A 13,160-nucleotide genomic window follows, 5' to 3' on the forward strand; every position below is an offset into this window, starting at 1 on the left:
AGGGAGTCGTGTCAAGATCTAGGTCGGAAGCCTGAGCTTTGGACACCTCTCTTGAAGACCCAACTCAAGGAGAAACTACAGACACTTTCCCTAAAAAACGATTCGCCAGTTTCATCATTGCAGTGATATTTGAACTGATGTTCTGCCCCACGCCTCGCAGTTGCAGGCATTCGGGCCTGACCCAACACGGTCCGTCTATTGCTCGCACCTCGGCCTTAATTCCCATTGTTCTACAGTCTTACAAAGGGTAACAATGTATCGGGGCAAATATTAATGACATCGACTCGCACGAAACGGCTTTCCTGGGGGCCGAATTAGACCTAAATCAACAAGGGCAAATATAAGTTGTAGAATGTCATCCTTGAAGTGAAATGAAATCGATTTATCCGTTAATTCTAAAAACCGCATGATCTTTAGGAAAATGACGATTTTATGACGTTTCCATCTTTTTTTCATGTCTTTTGTTTTCTCTGCGCTGAGAAAAGCAATAGCAGGGTTGAAACCTTGATGTCATACATGTATGCAGGAGATAGGAAAGACAAAAGGTATGGTGAAATTTAGGCCTAAATGTCTCGGCTGCTATACGTTCTGGGCCCTTCTGACAAATATAAGTTTGAAAAGCGTGCCTTTTTCACTAGGCCGATACATATATTATGAAAGGCGACATGGCCTGTTTAGATTGAACAGCCGCGGGTTGAGCAGGCCAATATTCTATTGAACGGGGTCATCGAAACCAGGCCATCATTGCAGCTGATCAAAGCACTACACAGCTGCCATACAACATATTCCGCATTTATTCAGTTTTCAGTATCGAAAAGCTGTGTGATATTCCGTGTTTTTCTCAGGAACCCTTGACCAGTTGACCTTGCCGCTAGCCCGGGTCCATCAGGTATAGGCCCTTGATTAGTATAGTATATACCGAAATGACAGTTGTGAGGTCATTTGTTTCGAATCCTGGAAAAGAAAGGCCATTTTGCACTGACACTAGATGTGCATGCAAGTTCAATGTCACATTGGACTGACATTGTGATATATTAGTATATTGAATCATTGAACGTCGGTGAACCACTAACCGGCCGGCATTATGGGCCGGTTTTGGTGTGGTAGCGGTAGTGGTGTGGTAGGGTAGGCCTACTAGCCTAGGTACATATGGGAGGGACATGATTTTGAAGCAGTGACAGAACCGTGATTTGGCCTATACTCCCAAAACAGTCCATTGCGTCATCATATCAAATGATGAGGGATGAGGCCGGTCCATTGGGTCCGGAGTGTACATTTGGCCTTGCTTTCTTTTGTCTGTCCCTCCAGTATGGTAGGTGATGACGTCACGTGAAACCACGTGACTCGTCAGCGTAACTCGCCAGAACGTGTCATGTGGGTCAACAACAATGGGCATGACGTACGTCTCGTGCATTCTGGCCAATACCACCACCAAATTCTTCCTTCTAAAAGGCTGCATTGTTTCAGACGATTTTCCGAGGCAGCAATGGGTAACTATATGACCAACTACATGGCTTATGCCAGCAATTCTTCAGTGATGCCAACAGTTGAAGCTGCTACTGTTGATAATGAGAAAAAGGACAAGGAGTCGGAGCAGGACATGGGAGACAAAGTCATGGTTGCTATCGATCCCAGTAAGAATTGCGAAAAGGCATTTGATTGTGAGTATCCCGAGGCATCCCGTTCCACCCATTTTACTCGTCGGTGTGGCAAAAATGAAATCGCCACTGCCGCTTTTTTATAAGATTATGATTGACTAAGACTATGATAGCCTGAAGAATGAACATTCATATGGTCACATGAAGCCTCAAAATGTTGCTTCTGTAAGCGATGAATCTCTGCATGTTCAGGGAGATTTTTACACGGACTCTTTAGTAATAATTGCGAGAGGGATTTGGATAGAAAACATGCAAACGCCTTAGGCCTACTTTCCTTTTCGTGCTCTGACCTAATATACTGTGATGACATGGAACTCGACTTCCTATCTTAATTTATCAAGTCCGAGCTTTTCTTGTGATAATTACCCCCCCCCCCCCCTTTCTTCCTCAGTTTACATGACCAAGTTGTATCGTCCTGGCGTACAGATCGTCTTTGCTCACACAACTGAACCACCTTACTATGGAGGGGCATCCGTCCTCGAGGGATTCGGGGGCTGGTATCGTAAGTTATCTTTTCAAAAGTTGGTAGATGGTGAAATTCATTTTAAGGGAATTATGGAAATGACGTTTTTGTGCGACAGGAAAGCAAAGCATTTAATTGCTATATTTTATTCATTCCTTCACTGATAAAATCCACCGCCGGTGAAACAAATTTCATCACTTTGATTGGACAATACTAGTATACGACCAAATGTCACCCAAATATTTTTTCCTTTTTGCAGAGTCGGAAACGAAAAAAGAATATGAAGCAATGTTGGCGATGAAGAGGGAACAAACTAACAAGTTACAGCATCATTATATAAACAAGCTCAAGTCTTATGGCATTGATGTGAATGTAAGTACATTGTAACAGTGTGCAGCATTCGTCATTCCATTCTTATACATGTCATTAGTATTTTATTTTCTAAAAGTCGGGAAAATAAAATAAAAAATTCGATATACTACATACGTTGTACATCGTCGTTCCCCTTGCGAAATCTACGTTTTGTTCCGCATTTCAGTCTAATACCGTACATGTCATAATTGCTTTGTGGCCTTTTTTCAAATCCAGAATAAAGATGCCTACAGGTGTCGTTGCATGGAGTATGGTGGCAATGCCGGGGAAGCACTTGTCCAGATCGCTGACGAAGAGCAGCCGATGATGATCGTGATGGGCTCCAGGGGTCTGGGTGTCTTGCGGAGGACCATTCTAGGAAGTGTGAGCCATTATGTGATGGAAAATGTAGACTATCCCGTTTTGGTTCATAAAGCGAAAACGTGGCTAGAGTGATGATACATGCAATTCAAAATGACGGTGCTACTGCAAGATGGTAGTCAAGTGCCATTTTTGTGAGAATTGAGTTGTATGACAACGTAGCTTTCTCCAGGTATGGTCTGAATGCATTATTGTAGACTGGCCTAAAAAGCAGTGTGAAACATTAAACTTGGCTCCCCTAATGCATTTTCTATTCGCCTTATCATTGTCTTAACCAATTCTCTCGAAAGAAAAACGGTGCACTTGACCATCTTCTTATAGCATCTTCAGTTTAATATCTAGAACTGTATCTGTTTGTTATTGTTTACCGATAAAGGCAATTGAACTAATAAATTTGTCTTCAAACCAACTCGACACTCGATTGATAGAAACAGAGATTGTGATATGCTAACTTCGGGTAGTCAGTCCTACACATCTGCTCTGCTTGTTGTGGCTTGCGCGCCATTAATTGGTATTTGTAAACTAGTAAACTGTAGTATGTCATTTATGCAACACTGTATGATGCATTGTTGAGTGCTTGAGAGATCAGCACACTTTTGCCGATAACCCTGTACATTTGCCAGATTGTTCCGACAGCTGCATGATGTGCCATTATGAATAAACATTCCTATGTTAATGTTTAAAAATTCTGTGCCTTCATCTTGTTAGACACCAAGTTCCCCTTCTCTTACATACTGGTTCAGAAAACATGCTTTTTATAGGAGAACCTGGGAAAGTTATGAATACCTTTTCTTGACATCAGCCTGCCTAACGAAGTCGCCGGTGTTCGAGAGCCGCTGCATGGTTTCTGACCTGATGATCCTTTGCAATTAATCTGATTAATCTAGCAGCAACAGCAAGAGATGTCAGTGACCGAAGTATTTGCTCTATCAATGTTGGTCATCTATGAGAAGGGGATAATGTTTTCAAAAGATTCACCTGCAGCAAAGGAAACGTAGGTTGTTGATCTCGACTTCAGTTTTGGAATCCTGAAACAAAAACATGACTACCTACAAGGACCAGTACGACCTACACCTCCTTCGACCCACGTGCAATGAATCCCAAGCAGACGATGCCAATTGTTCAGCAGACGACAGCTACGGTTATGATTACTACTACGATTACTACACGTACGCCTCGGACTTGGTCCTCCCCGAGGCCTACGCCATACCCAGCATCTTCGGCTTCATCTTCGTGGTCGGGCTCGTTGGGAACAGCTTTGTCGTTTACGTCGTCCTGCGGAACGGCGCCATGAAGACAGTCACCAACCTGTACTTAGTAAACCTAGCGGTAGCTGATCTTCTTTTCCTCGTGTTTTGCGTGCCGTTCACTGCCTGGCTGTACGTGCTTCCCAACTGGATATTCGGCGAACCCATGTGTAAGTAACCGTAACTTCTTTCCAATTCGTTTATTTGTCCTCCGGTTAAGGCTTATCGATCAACTCGAAAGAGGTTTCGCGGGGGTCGATGTGGTCATGATTTGCCTTCATAAGACAGAGAACAATGGGACCTTAAGCCTATTAAGTGCGAGCGGGTATTGTTTAAAGTCAATAGACTGTGTGTTGGGGCAAGGCCTGAATTCTTCTGCAAGGTACTCACCGTAATAAGGGCCAAAATAACGCAATGTCGTATCGTTTTTGTTATTCTATAACCTATACGTCTAGCTCGCCATAGAGGGTGGAAAATTTTCCAGCTGTTTTCTAACATATGTACACACTCAACCGAATGTAAGTAATTTAGCTGTAAGATCTTCCGATCTTTTTGTGATATTTGGAACTTGAAAGTTGCTCCCCCTGGTCGGTTTGAACTGTTTTTAGCCTAAAATAAATTACATCTCGTGGGCCCATGCTGGCTCTTGCTCTCATGGCATTGTGGTCATCTTGCCAACGGCAACGTCATTGCGTCTCTAAGCAACGCAAAAGCCCTTGTCACGACAGGGGTAGTGTCCTAATCCAAACGATGTTCTACATTCTAAATTAAACCTTGGCTCCCGTAGATGATGTAGCAATCATGCATGTTTCCTGCATCTCTGCTTTCTCCATCGCTCTGAGAAGGGCGCTTGGTTTAAGTGACGGAGACTCAGGCTTTTACTGCTTGAACGACATTGATTCTTAGTCCCAGCAGATGCCAGAAAGTCCCGGCCTCAATGGCCCAAGCAGGCGCCCTGCTCGACGAGTAGCACAAACTTCTCTCCAAGTCTACAAATGAGTTCCACCTTCCCAAGTTCTCCACGCCCCAAACTTGTGTTAAATTCAAGGAATACTTATTCCATGTAACGTTCCTATTTATATCTTGATTCAGGTAAATTGACAAGTTATCTAATGGTTGTGACAATGGCAGTCAGCATCCTGACTTTAACTGCGATGGGACTCGAACGATACTATGCTATCGTCCACCCAGTCAGGTCAAGGGTTTACAGGTAGGTCTGGTGAGGAGACGAAACTCCTGAAAACGCGAGTCGGAACTAACGAGGCCTCTTTTTGAGCCGTCGTTTTGTAGTCCTATTTTCCCTTTTGGCAGAATCAGCCTTCACGTCACTCTAAAAATGGCCAGCGCAAGGTAACGCCAAGACAACGTGTTGCTATATTTTCGCCAAGGGAATCTTACCTGACCAAGATTGAAAGTATCCATGCCATCGCTTACCATTCTCACTTTGTTCTTGGGGCCCATGTAAACGGGGTACGCTCGGTCCTCTAGAACTATGATCGTCGTCTAATTCAATGCTTTTGATCTCTTTCAGAACTATTGAGACGACCCTGTGGGTCCTTGGATCCATCTGGGTGGCATCGTTTCTTGTCTTGCTCCCCATACTTTTCGTCACCCAGGTGAGACAACACTTCGACTACGGTGGCTGGCAGAATTACTGCATGGAACACTGGTCAGTGCCCTTCCATAGGTAAGCGTATATTGTCGAATTAAGTAGGAGCCGAGGGCCGTCAGCGAGAGGGCCAGGGAAAATGGTCCTCGGGCTGTGGTTCTGGTCTTAAAAAAACCCACAAGACTTCAGCTCAGCAAGATGACTGGCTCTCTCAAAATATACACAGCTGGGCAAACACCGCCGCACAGGCAGCATATTGTTTTATGTGACAGGAATGCCGAAAACCTCTGCATGTAATGTTTACTTCTAAATTGGGTCATCGCTCCGCTTCAAATTTAAACTTATCATCAGTTACGGGAAGGGGGTACCTCGACTGTCAACTTGGCCGAACATGATGGCGTAAAAAATGCTTTCTTCTCCGCAGGCAGATCTATACAGTCCTGGTGTTCACGCTGCTGTACATGCTCCCATTGATGGTAATCGCGGGGTGTTACCTTCTCATGGCAAGGAATCTCTGGTCCAGTGTCAGTCCGGAGGTCCTGGAGAACGAGTCTTGGGCAAGGTTGGTACCAGAGTTACATATTTTACTGTTCCCATCAATAGGGGACACTGTAACAGTTAGGGTGGTAACCAGTGTGGTGATTTACGTGATAGACTATGCACTGTAGTTGCTCTCCTGGAAAAAACTTACCATGTGTTGTCTATCACATGACTCCCCACACTGGTAACGAGTGTTTGAGTCGCCAATTGCCTGGAGTCTACACACATAACACCTTGATAATTCAGCTTATCCTTTTCATCACATGCGAATGAATGAGAAAGTATTTTTGCAGGAGAATAAAGTCCCGTCGGAAGATCACCAAGATGGTTCTCATGGTGGTGGTCGTGTTCTGTATCTGTTGGCTCCCAATTCACACAATCAACCTCTGGAACGACTTTGGAATAACATCAGGTAAGGGTTACAGCGGAGGATCTGTAGTTGCCACTGGAACAATGCACTTAGTTAGGACGGTGCTCCTGTTCGCTCTCTGTTGGCTCTACATCGACATCATCGACCTCCGAGGGGTGACTTTGGAATACGTATATCAAATTGCGGGGAGAGGAGGAAGGGGGTGTTACCGAATCCATGAGCTGATGGGGCTCTCAAGGTGACTGTGTTCGGGATCTGCTGAGACTCTAATATACAGATCATGAATTTGTGGTACGACCTTGGAACAATTTCTGAATAATATTTTTCTTTGCAGAGAACGTGCTGATGTTCAAGTACGTCCTGAAGATTCTCGCCCATTGCTTGTCCTACGCCAACAGCGCGGTCAATCCAATTATCTACTCCTTCCTCAGCGAAAACTTCAGAAAATGCTTCAAACTGTCCTTCCTCGCCTGCGCCCGGAAGGTGACGCCGAAGGTCTTCACTGTAGGCGCACCCGGGACAGCCGTGGTAGAAGCTCCCCGGCGACAGTATCAGAACCAACCGGCGTCCAGCAGCACCGAAGAGGATCACGTGAGATCGGAGGTGTGGGGCACGTGTACCAGTCACGGGAAGAAGGTCTACAAGCTGAAGGCCCGTGGACCGATCATGGAGGCTGTTGATGTTCTTCCGCTACGCCGTAAAACAAGCATTGTGTAAAATCTGCCCTCAAATGATCTTTGTCAATCATACCAATTGTTTACATTTCTTTCTCTGTGTAATTATTCATTGATGATGAAAAGGGCTAACATGAATGATATTAGAAAGAAGCAAAAACTGAAGTAAACAATACAAACACGTGTGACTCGGCTTTTAGTCACGAGGAGAATGTGTAGTATCAAGCAGTAACCTTGAATACAATATTTGGTGCCAAATGCATATCACATTGAATAAACCATATTTGTGGGTTTCCTGTCATCCTGTCATTTTTTAGGTGTTGCTTGTGTCGAATTTCTCCTTGGTGCTGACGAAGCAGTAGATGCTTTGTAACCACCACCCACCCCTGAAACAAAAGAAAGCAACAGAATATAGCAGGTAACAGTGGGTTCGTTTGCCCGATGCATCTCACTGTTTAGAACTGATCGCAACTGTCGCCGCTGCAATCACTGAATCTTTCAAAATTCTCACAGTTTACCTGCGATGACCACCGCAAACGAGCAACTATCGTCGCATGCGCGATTCAAATCGCTGCGACCAGCGATCTTGATTGTAGCTTTCCCTCTTTCCCCAAAGCTTAAAAGCCTTCTGAGGGTGTGTTGATATTTTGACGTTTGGTATACTCACTTGATGTTGAGTTTCTCCGTTGTTGTGTTTTCGCCGGGAGAGGAGACTTCGTCGGAGTTTTATCTGGAAAGAGATAACACATGGCAAGCTGTTGTCAAACTTGACAAAGTATAAGCCCTCGATCCGCGAATCACCAATCTCATGGCAGCACTCGCGTTTAAATCAAATCAATTCACTGTATATTTCGCTTGGAGGAGATTCCGACTATTTATGTCAATGATCCAACGTGTCGTCTCGTTTTTGGGATCTTTTGACTCGAAATAACCTGCTACCTTTTGTCAGACATGACGATTCCTTCTTCGAGCCAGTTGAAGAAGCAGCCTTGGTGTCGCCACTCTGTGGCGAAGGGCCCTTGAGCTTCGGTCGTTGATCTGAAGGGGCAGCTTCTGATTTTGGCCTGTGTTTTGCCGCGGCCTTCTCAGCTGCGAAGGCATCCACGCGAGCGTGCTCCGTCTTGATGAGTTCCCGGAGCTCCTCGCCCCAGCCAAGGGCATCAGCCAAAGAATAGCACCCATCGTCGCAGGAACCTTGCATGAACACATCCCTGGAACCATAGAATGTGTAACAGTACCACGATTGTAAAGTATATCCGACATGCACATAATCTTATCTGATAATCATAGCTCGTCCTCATAAACTTTAGAACGAGAGTTGCTTTTCACTGCTTATAAAACGTATTCGTCTCAGACAAGGAACTGTTTCTGGAAACTTGGTCAGACCCAAGACGAAGTGACTTAGTCTTTCAGAGACTCAGTCTCCCCTTACCTGTAGTTGTCTTTTGAATCAAACTGTAAGCCGGACCCAAATCCCATCAAAGCAAAAAATGCATCACCCGTCTGTAAAATATAGGAAATATAGGATGATATTAAAAGATTGAAGGAAACAAACGCATAATCATATTAACAAGCCTGATAAGTTACCGAATTACAATGGTCTCGGGAGGAAATGGCATATTTGAGCTGCCAGTATAACCTTCCTACGATAATTTTCTAGCGATTTATTCGCCGTTTTGTCTCGGTTGTTTGCTGTCAAGTGTCACCATTTGCCGGTGGAGGCACAACTTCTTCCAGTCTTGTTTTTCTCAATCATTTTTAATCCTAAAAACATACTATTCTTAATAAGCCTCGGGGAAACCATGGCGTATAGTCTCAAATCAAAGATGGCCACCAAAATCCAAAATGGCTGCCAAATATTTCCCGCCACGAGTTTCAGCTGAATGGAGGAGGCGGCTCTACTTACTCCCTCTTTCTCCTTGTTAATCATTAATCTTGGTGTCGTTTCTGGGACACTGTTGAAAAAGAGAAGCATTATAGCCTAGTGGTTGACACTGCAGCAATGGGGCCCGGGTTCGATTCCGGGCGAACCCAGATTTGTATCTCTAGATGAGCCGGCCTGAACTATATGATTCCTGGCATAGAGAAAATAAGCACATCAATCTCTTTGAAAACAATCTGTTATGATGCCACTGCCAATGATACAGTAACACTTACTTTGAAACCAATCTGTTAAATGGCGCCACTGCTAATGATGTGCCGAGAATAATCAGCAGGTCACAGGCTGGACAATCCTGGAAACACAAAAATGGTACGTGGGGATATTCCTCTTTGTCAGGGTTTTTTTAAGGTAAATACTATAGACAGGAACCCAATATCTTAGATAGCAGCTTTCAGCTCTCATTTTGGGGGCATGCATATTATTCTTGGTGAACTTACCTCACTTGCTTTATCGAAAAAAGGGAATGGAAGGTTTTCGCCGAACATGACTATATCTGAAATGTGAAGATAAGAAGCGTGAAATCATTTTGAGAGCTTGATAACTCCTTCGCCGTTTCGAAGAGCTTCATCGTGTGTCTATCAACCCGCGCCTCGATTATGATAGAGTGAAAAAAACTAGTTATTTTAGTTCAACAACTCCCTCCTTGGTGGCCAAATATGCTCCATACAATGCTGCCATCTTAGATATAATTGACGAACTGAAACTATTCTTTAATTTTAGCTCAGTTGACAGGAGTTTCTAGTACCGTTACTAGTGTCAATGTAGTATGCAGTTTTTATTTTTATCCTTTTTGGTGTCAAAAATGTCCGAATTCGATGGCAACCAACATTCAGGCTTACCTGGTCTTATGATCCCATCACAACCATTCTGAACACATTTGGGAATTTTGTCCTTTTTGACAGCCTCTGGAAAGTAGAATTGCATGTCGGATTTATAGAGCCTTAACTGGTTACCAGACAAATGATAGGACTAGTTTCCGGGGGAGGGAGAGCATTTGATATCGCCACACCGGATCTTCGTCAACTCTTGGACAGTTCCTTCTCCGACGAGATCTTAACATGCATATGTCGTGGTGAGATTCTAAACAAGATTTTGATCAGAACCTCGGCAAAAGTTTCATCCCCTGCCGAAACCTACCAAGGCACCAGTTCCATGTGTACTCCTCATAACACTTCTGGCAGTAACAGTTATGGTAGTTGCCGTGAACTTGGACGAGTTTCTCAGGAGACTGGCCAGCAAGTCGCTCAAGGTTGTCAATATTCTGAAAGGAATCCGCCATTAAGATGTAAGAAAGAAGGATTTCGACCACTCAGAAGTTTTAGAATATTCATCACCGTTGTAGTGATAGAGAAACCAATGGCAATGGAGAGAGTGCCTTCCGGTTGAGGCGGCTGGTTTTTTTGGAGCACGTCATTTACTCTTCAAAGAAGGGAGTTTGAGATTTTGAAAAAACCTCAAGGATTCTCCCAACTAATTTCCCCATCTTTACCTGAGTAAAGTTCCTCAGCAATAAACCTTTCTCGCCCATCAGTCTGATGAAGTAGTGGGCGGCGGTGGGCTAAAAAAGAAGAGTTTCTGTATCAAGCACTTAGATGATAGACATCACCAGAAAACGAGACTTTGCTACAGTCCACTTGATGTGTGGCATCATCACACATCAGTGTGCCATTTTCTTGTGAAATGTGCGATACGGCATAGATCAATGCGAACCCAAACATATCCGTCGTCATTTTTGTGGCAGTGTTTGCGGACCAGCACAAATGTATCATCCTGACGACCAGGATACTGCGTTCATGAAAGTATAGCATTGACGTGTGCCCTGTCTGCAAGAATATTCCGTGTTTACCTTTGCTCGCTCAGTTGATGGGAACCTTTGACTGGCGAAGTAATAGTAAGGTTCAGGGTTGTCCTGGAATGATAACATTTCAGGAACTGTAGCAGGCGCCATTAGAAGCAAAAATAAATGAACGGCGTTGTATGAGGAATCTACAATCTGGATTACAATTTCGTTTTTGCTCTTTCAAGAAATCTTACTCATGGCCCGTCATAGAAGTGTCTTCTATGGTAGCCTCCGTAATTGTAATAGGATCTAACAGGCTCAGCATTACCAGTGTCTCAAGTTATTTTGGGGGTAGAGCCAGTTAACCACTGACCAGACGGGAGTGTTTTGGACTCACCCATGGTGTGATAGAGCATTTACGACCAAAAATTTTCTTGACGATTACCTTAAAGAATTCGTAGGTGTAAACCGCCTTCGCATCCGGTAATCCAAACTTCGCCACTTCTGGCTTCATGATGTCCAACATACCAGTGCCTGGACTTCTGTAGTCGGGTATGCCCGCAGCTGAAAGGGTAAGAGTGGTCAGGATCTCCTGGTGGCAGCCATTTATAGTATCAGTACACAGTTAAGTTGCCGAGGACAAGGTCACACGCTTTTTCATTTCCTCGATTTGCCTCATTTTGCTAACACACTGATGCACCTCAACTGATCATGAAAGCTTCATCCCGATTAATTGATGTGTATACTTACACGTGGAGATGCCAGCGCCACACATGCAGACGATATTCTTACAGCCGCCATCTTTGATGTATTTGACCACACCCGCCATGTCTACAGTTTCCAGGTGTTTCTCTGGCGGCGTGTACAAGTTGTCGAACCCGAGAGAGTTTGCCAATGACCTCAATAGGTACATACTCTTAGCTAAACCGGATAAAAACATACTTTCATATCTTACTGATAAATAGATATGTCATTTTACTTTTGTGACATCATCGCATAAGTTAACATAATCAACTGTACGACCCCGGTGTACGGCATTGAAATTAATGCAAAAATTATCGTTTATTACAGTTATCATTGGGCGGATTCTCATAGCACAAAAACTAATCCGAACTTGGCTGCTTTATTGACAATTAAAGTTGATCAGAATGTGGCCAGGACGGGTCTTCATTCTCTATGGCAATTTCCTTTGGTAAGGGGGGGGGGGGGTGTAGACGAACTCACGTGATCTTCCATTGTCACCAACAGTTGGGGCTTCCAACTGAAATAAAAGTTAGAGAATACAGTAGACCTATCACCATAAATAACGAACAAGCTTGTGAATGTGGGGGTTCGGCGTGACTGTATGCTCCCGTACTGGAACACAAGTGAAAGACGTAGAAATCACCATATTTATTAGTACATGTAAATTCTTTCTTTGTATGCTTGATTTGATTACCTTGTTTTCTGTTTTTTTCTTTTCTTCAACCGCATTCTCAAATCGTTCTCCTCTTGACGAAATAGGACGTTCTTGGACTGAAACGAAGGAATATTCGGTATTTAGAGAAGCTTTGTGCGTGTAACCATCTTAAACCCTCCATGTTTTGACATCGCTGAGCTTTCAAAACGGGGGTGGGGGCATGTGCGCTGAAGCTTCTGTGGAAGTTGCCAAGATCTTGGAACATAATTCAAAAGCGCAGGTGACCTTCTTGACAAGTTCATCCACCGATCCCTACCTGCTTTAGTTAAGCAGTTCTGCTCTAGCCAAGCCCCTGTTTTATGATACCATAAGAAATTTATGACTACGTGAGGTGTATCTAGGCTGCTAAAGGCTAGCGTTTAAGGAAAATGTCAATAGCTACTCCAATAACCGATAGGAATAGCTGTGGGTTGACATCATGGCCTATCCGAGGCCTGTTCAATACCATTGGAAACGTCTCACCTGTCTCGTTGAACGACACCTTCCCCCGAGGAACCATCCTCGACGTGTCCTCAGAACTGCCACTTGATTCCGCCATTTTCAATTTATGATATTCGCCGTATTTTCTATTCAACACGACATATCATCACATCGAACCATGACTTGCTGTACATTCCAATAAATGTATGTTTTGATCTGACAATAACAAGCCAAATATAACACAGTACGTCATTTGCTAGGTAGAC

The 13,160-nt window shown here is 44.0% G+C and overlaps 3 protein-coding genes across 3 annotated transcripts; 2 read left to right on the forward strand and 1 right to left on the reverse strand.

The window, feature by feature from the left end:
• Positions 1 to 725: 725 nt before the first annotated feature.
• LOC135501038 (galanin receptor type 1-like) lies at positions 726 to 7,336 on the forward strand. The gene is made up of 10 exons (XM_064792758.1): positions 726 to 889; positions 1,468 to 1,661; positions 2,050 to 2,160; positions 2,381 to 2,493; positions 2,710 to 4,270; positions 5,193 to 5,310; positions 5,632 to 5,787; positions 6,134 to 6,271; positions 6,543 to 6,661; positions 6,954 to 7,336. The coding sequence occupies exons 5-10, from the start codon at positions 3,895 to 3,897 to the stop codon at positions 7,334 to 7,336; spliced, it is 1,290 nt and encodes a 429-aa protein (XP_064648828.1). The 5' UTR covers positions 726 to 889; positions 1,468 to 1,661; positions 2,050 to 2,160; positions 2,381 to 2,493; positions 2,710 to 3,894.
• On the forward strand, positions 1,487 to 2,928 carry LOC135501037 (uncharacterized). Its single transcript, XM_064792756.1, has 4 exons — positions 1,487 to 1,661; positions 2,050 to 2,160; positions 2,381 to 2,493; positions 2,710 to 2,928. The coding sequence occupies exons 1-4, from the start codon at positions 1,487 to 1,489 to the stop codon at positions 2,926 to 2,928; spliced, it is 618 nt and encodes a 205-aa protein (XP_064648826.1).
• On the reverse strand, positions 7,226 to 13,087 carry LOC135501422 (NAD-dependent protein deacetylase sirtuin-2-like). The gene is made up of 16 exons (XM_064793540.1): positions 12,937 to 13,087; positions 12,454 to 12,530; positions 12,240 to 12,276; positions 11,766 to 11,936; positions 11,461 to 11,579; positions 11,082 to 11,144; positions 10,725 to 10,793; positions 10,373 to 10,496; positions 10,075 to 10,140; positions 9,673 to 9,728; positions 9,451 to 9,527; positions 9,200 to 9,248; positions 8,726 to 8,796; positions 8,233 to 8,504; positions 7,961 to 8,023; positions 7,226 to 7,679 (listed from the first exon to the last, which is right to left on the reverse strand). Exons 1-16 carry the CDS (start codon positions 13,010 to 13,012, stop codon positions 7,600 to 7,602), a joined length of 1,470 nt encoding a protein of 489 aa, XP_064649610.1. The 5' UTR covers positions 13,013 to 13,087; the 3' UTR covers positions 7,226 to 7,599.
• Positions 13,088 to 13,160: the final 73 nt, after the last annotated feature.

The sequence above is a fragment of the Lineus longissimus genome, chromosome 17 (genome assembly GCF_910592395.1).
Source record: "Lineus longissimus chromosome 17, tnLinLong1.2, whole genome shotgun sequence".
Taxonomy (NCBI): Eukaryota; Metazoa; Nemertea; class Pilidiophora; order Heteronemertea; family Lineidae; genus Lineus; species Lineus longissimus.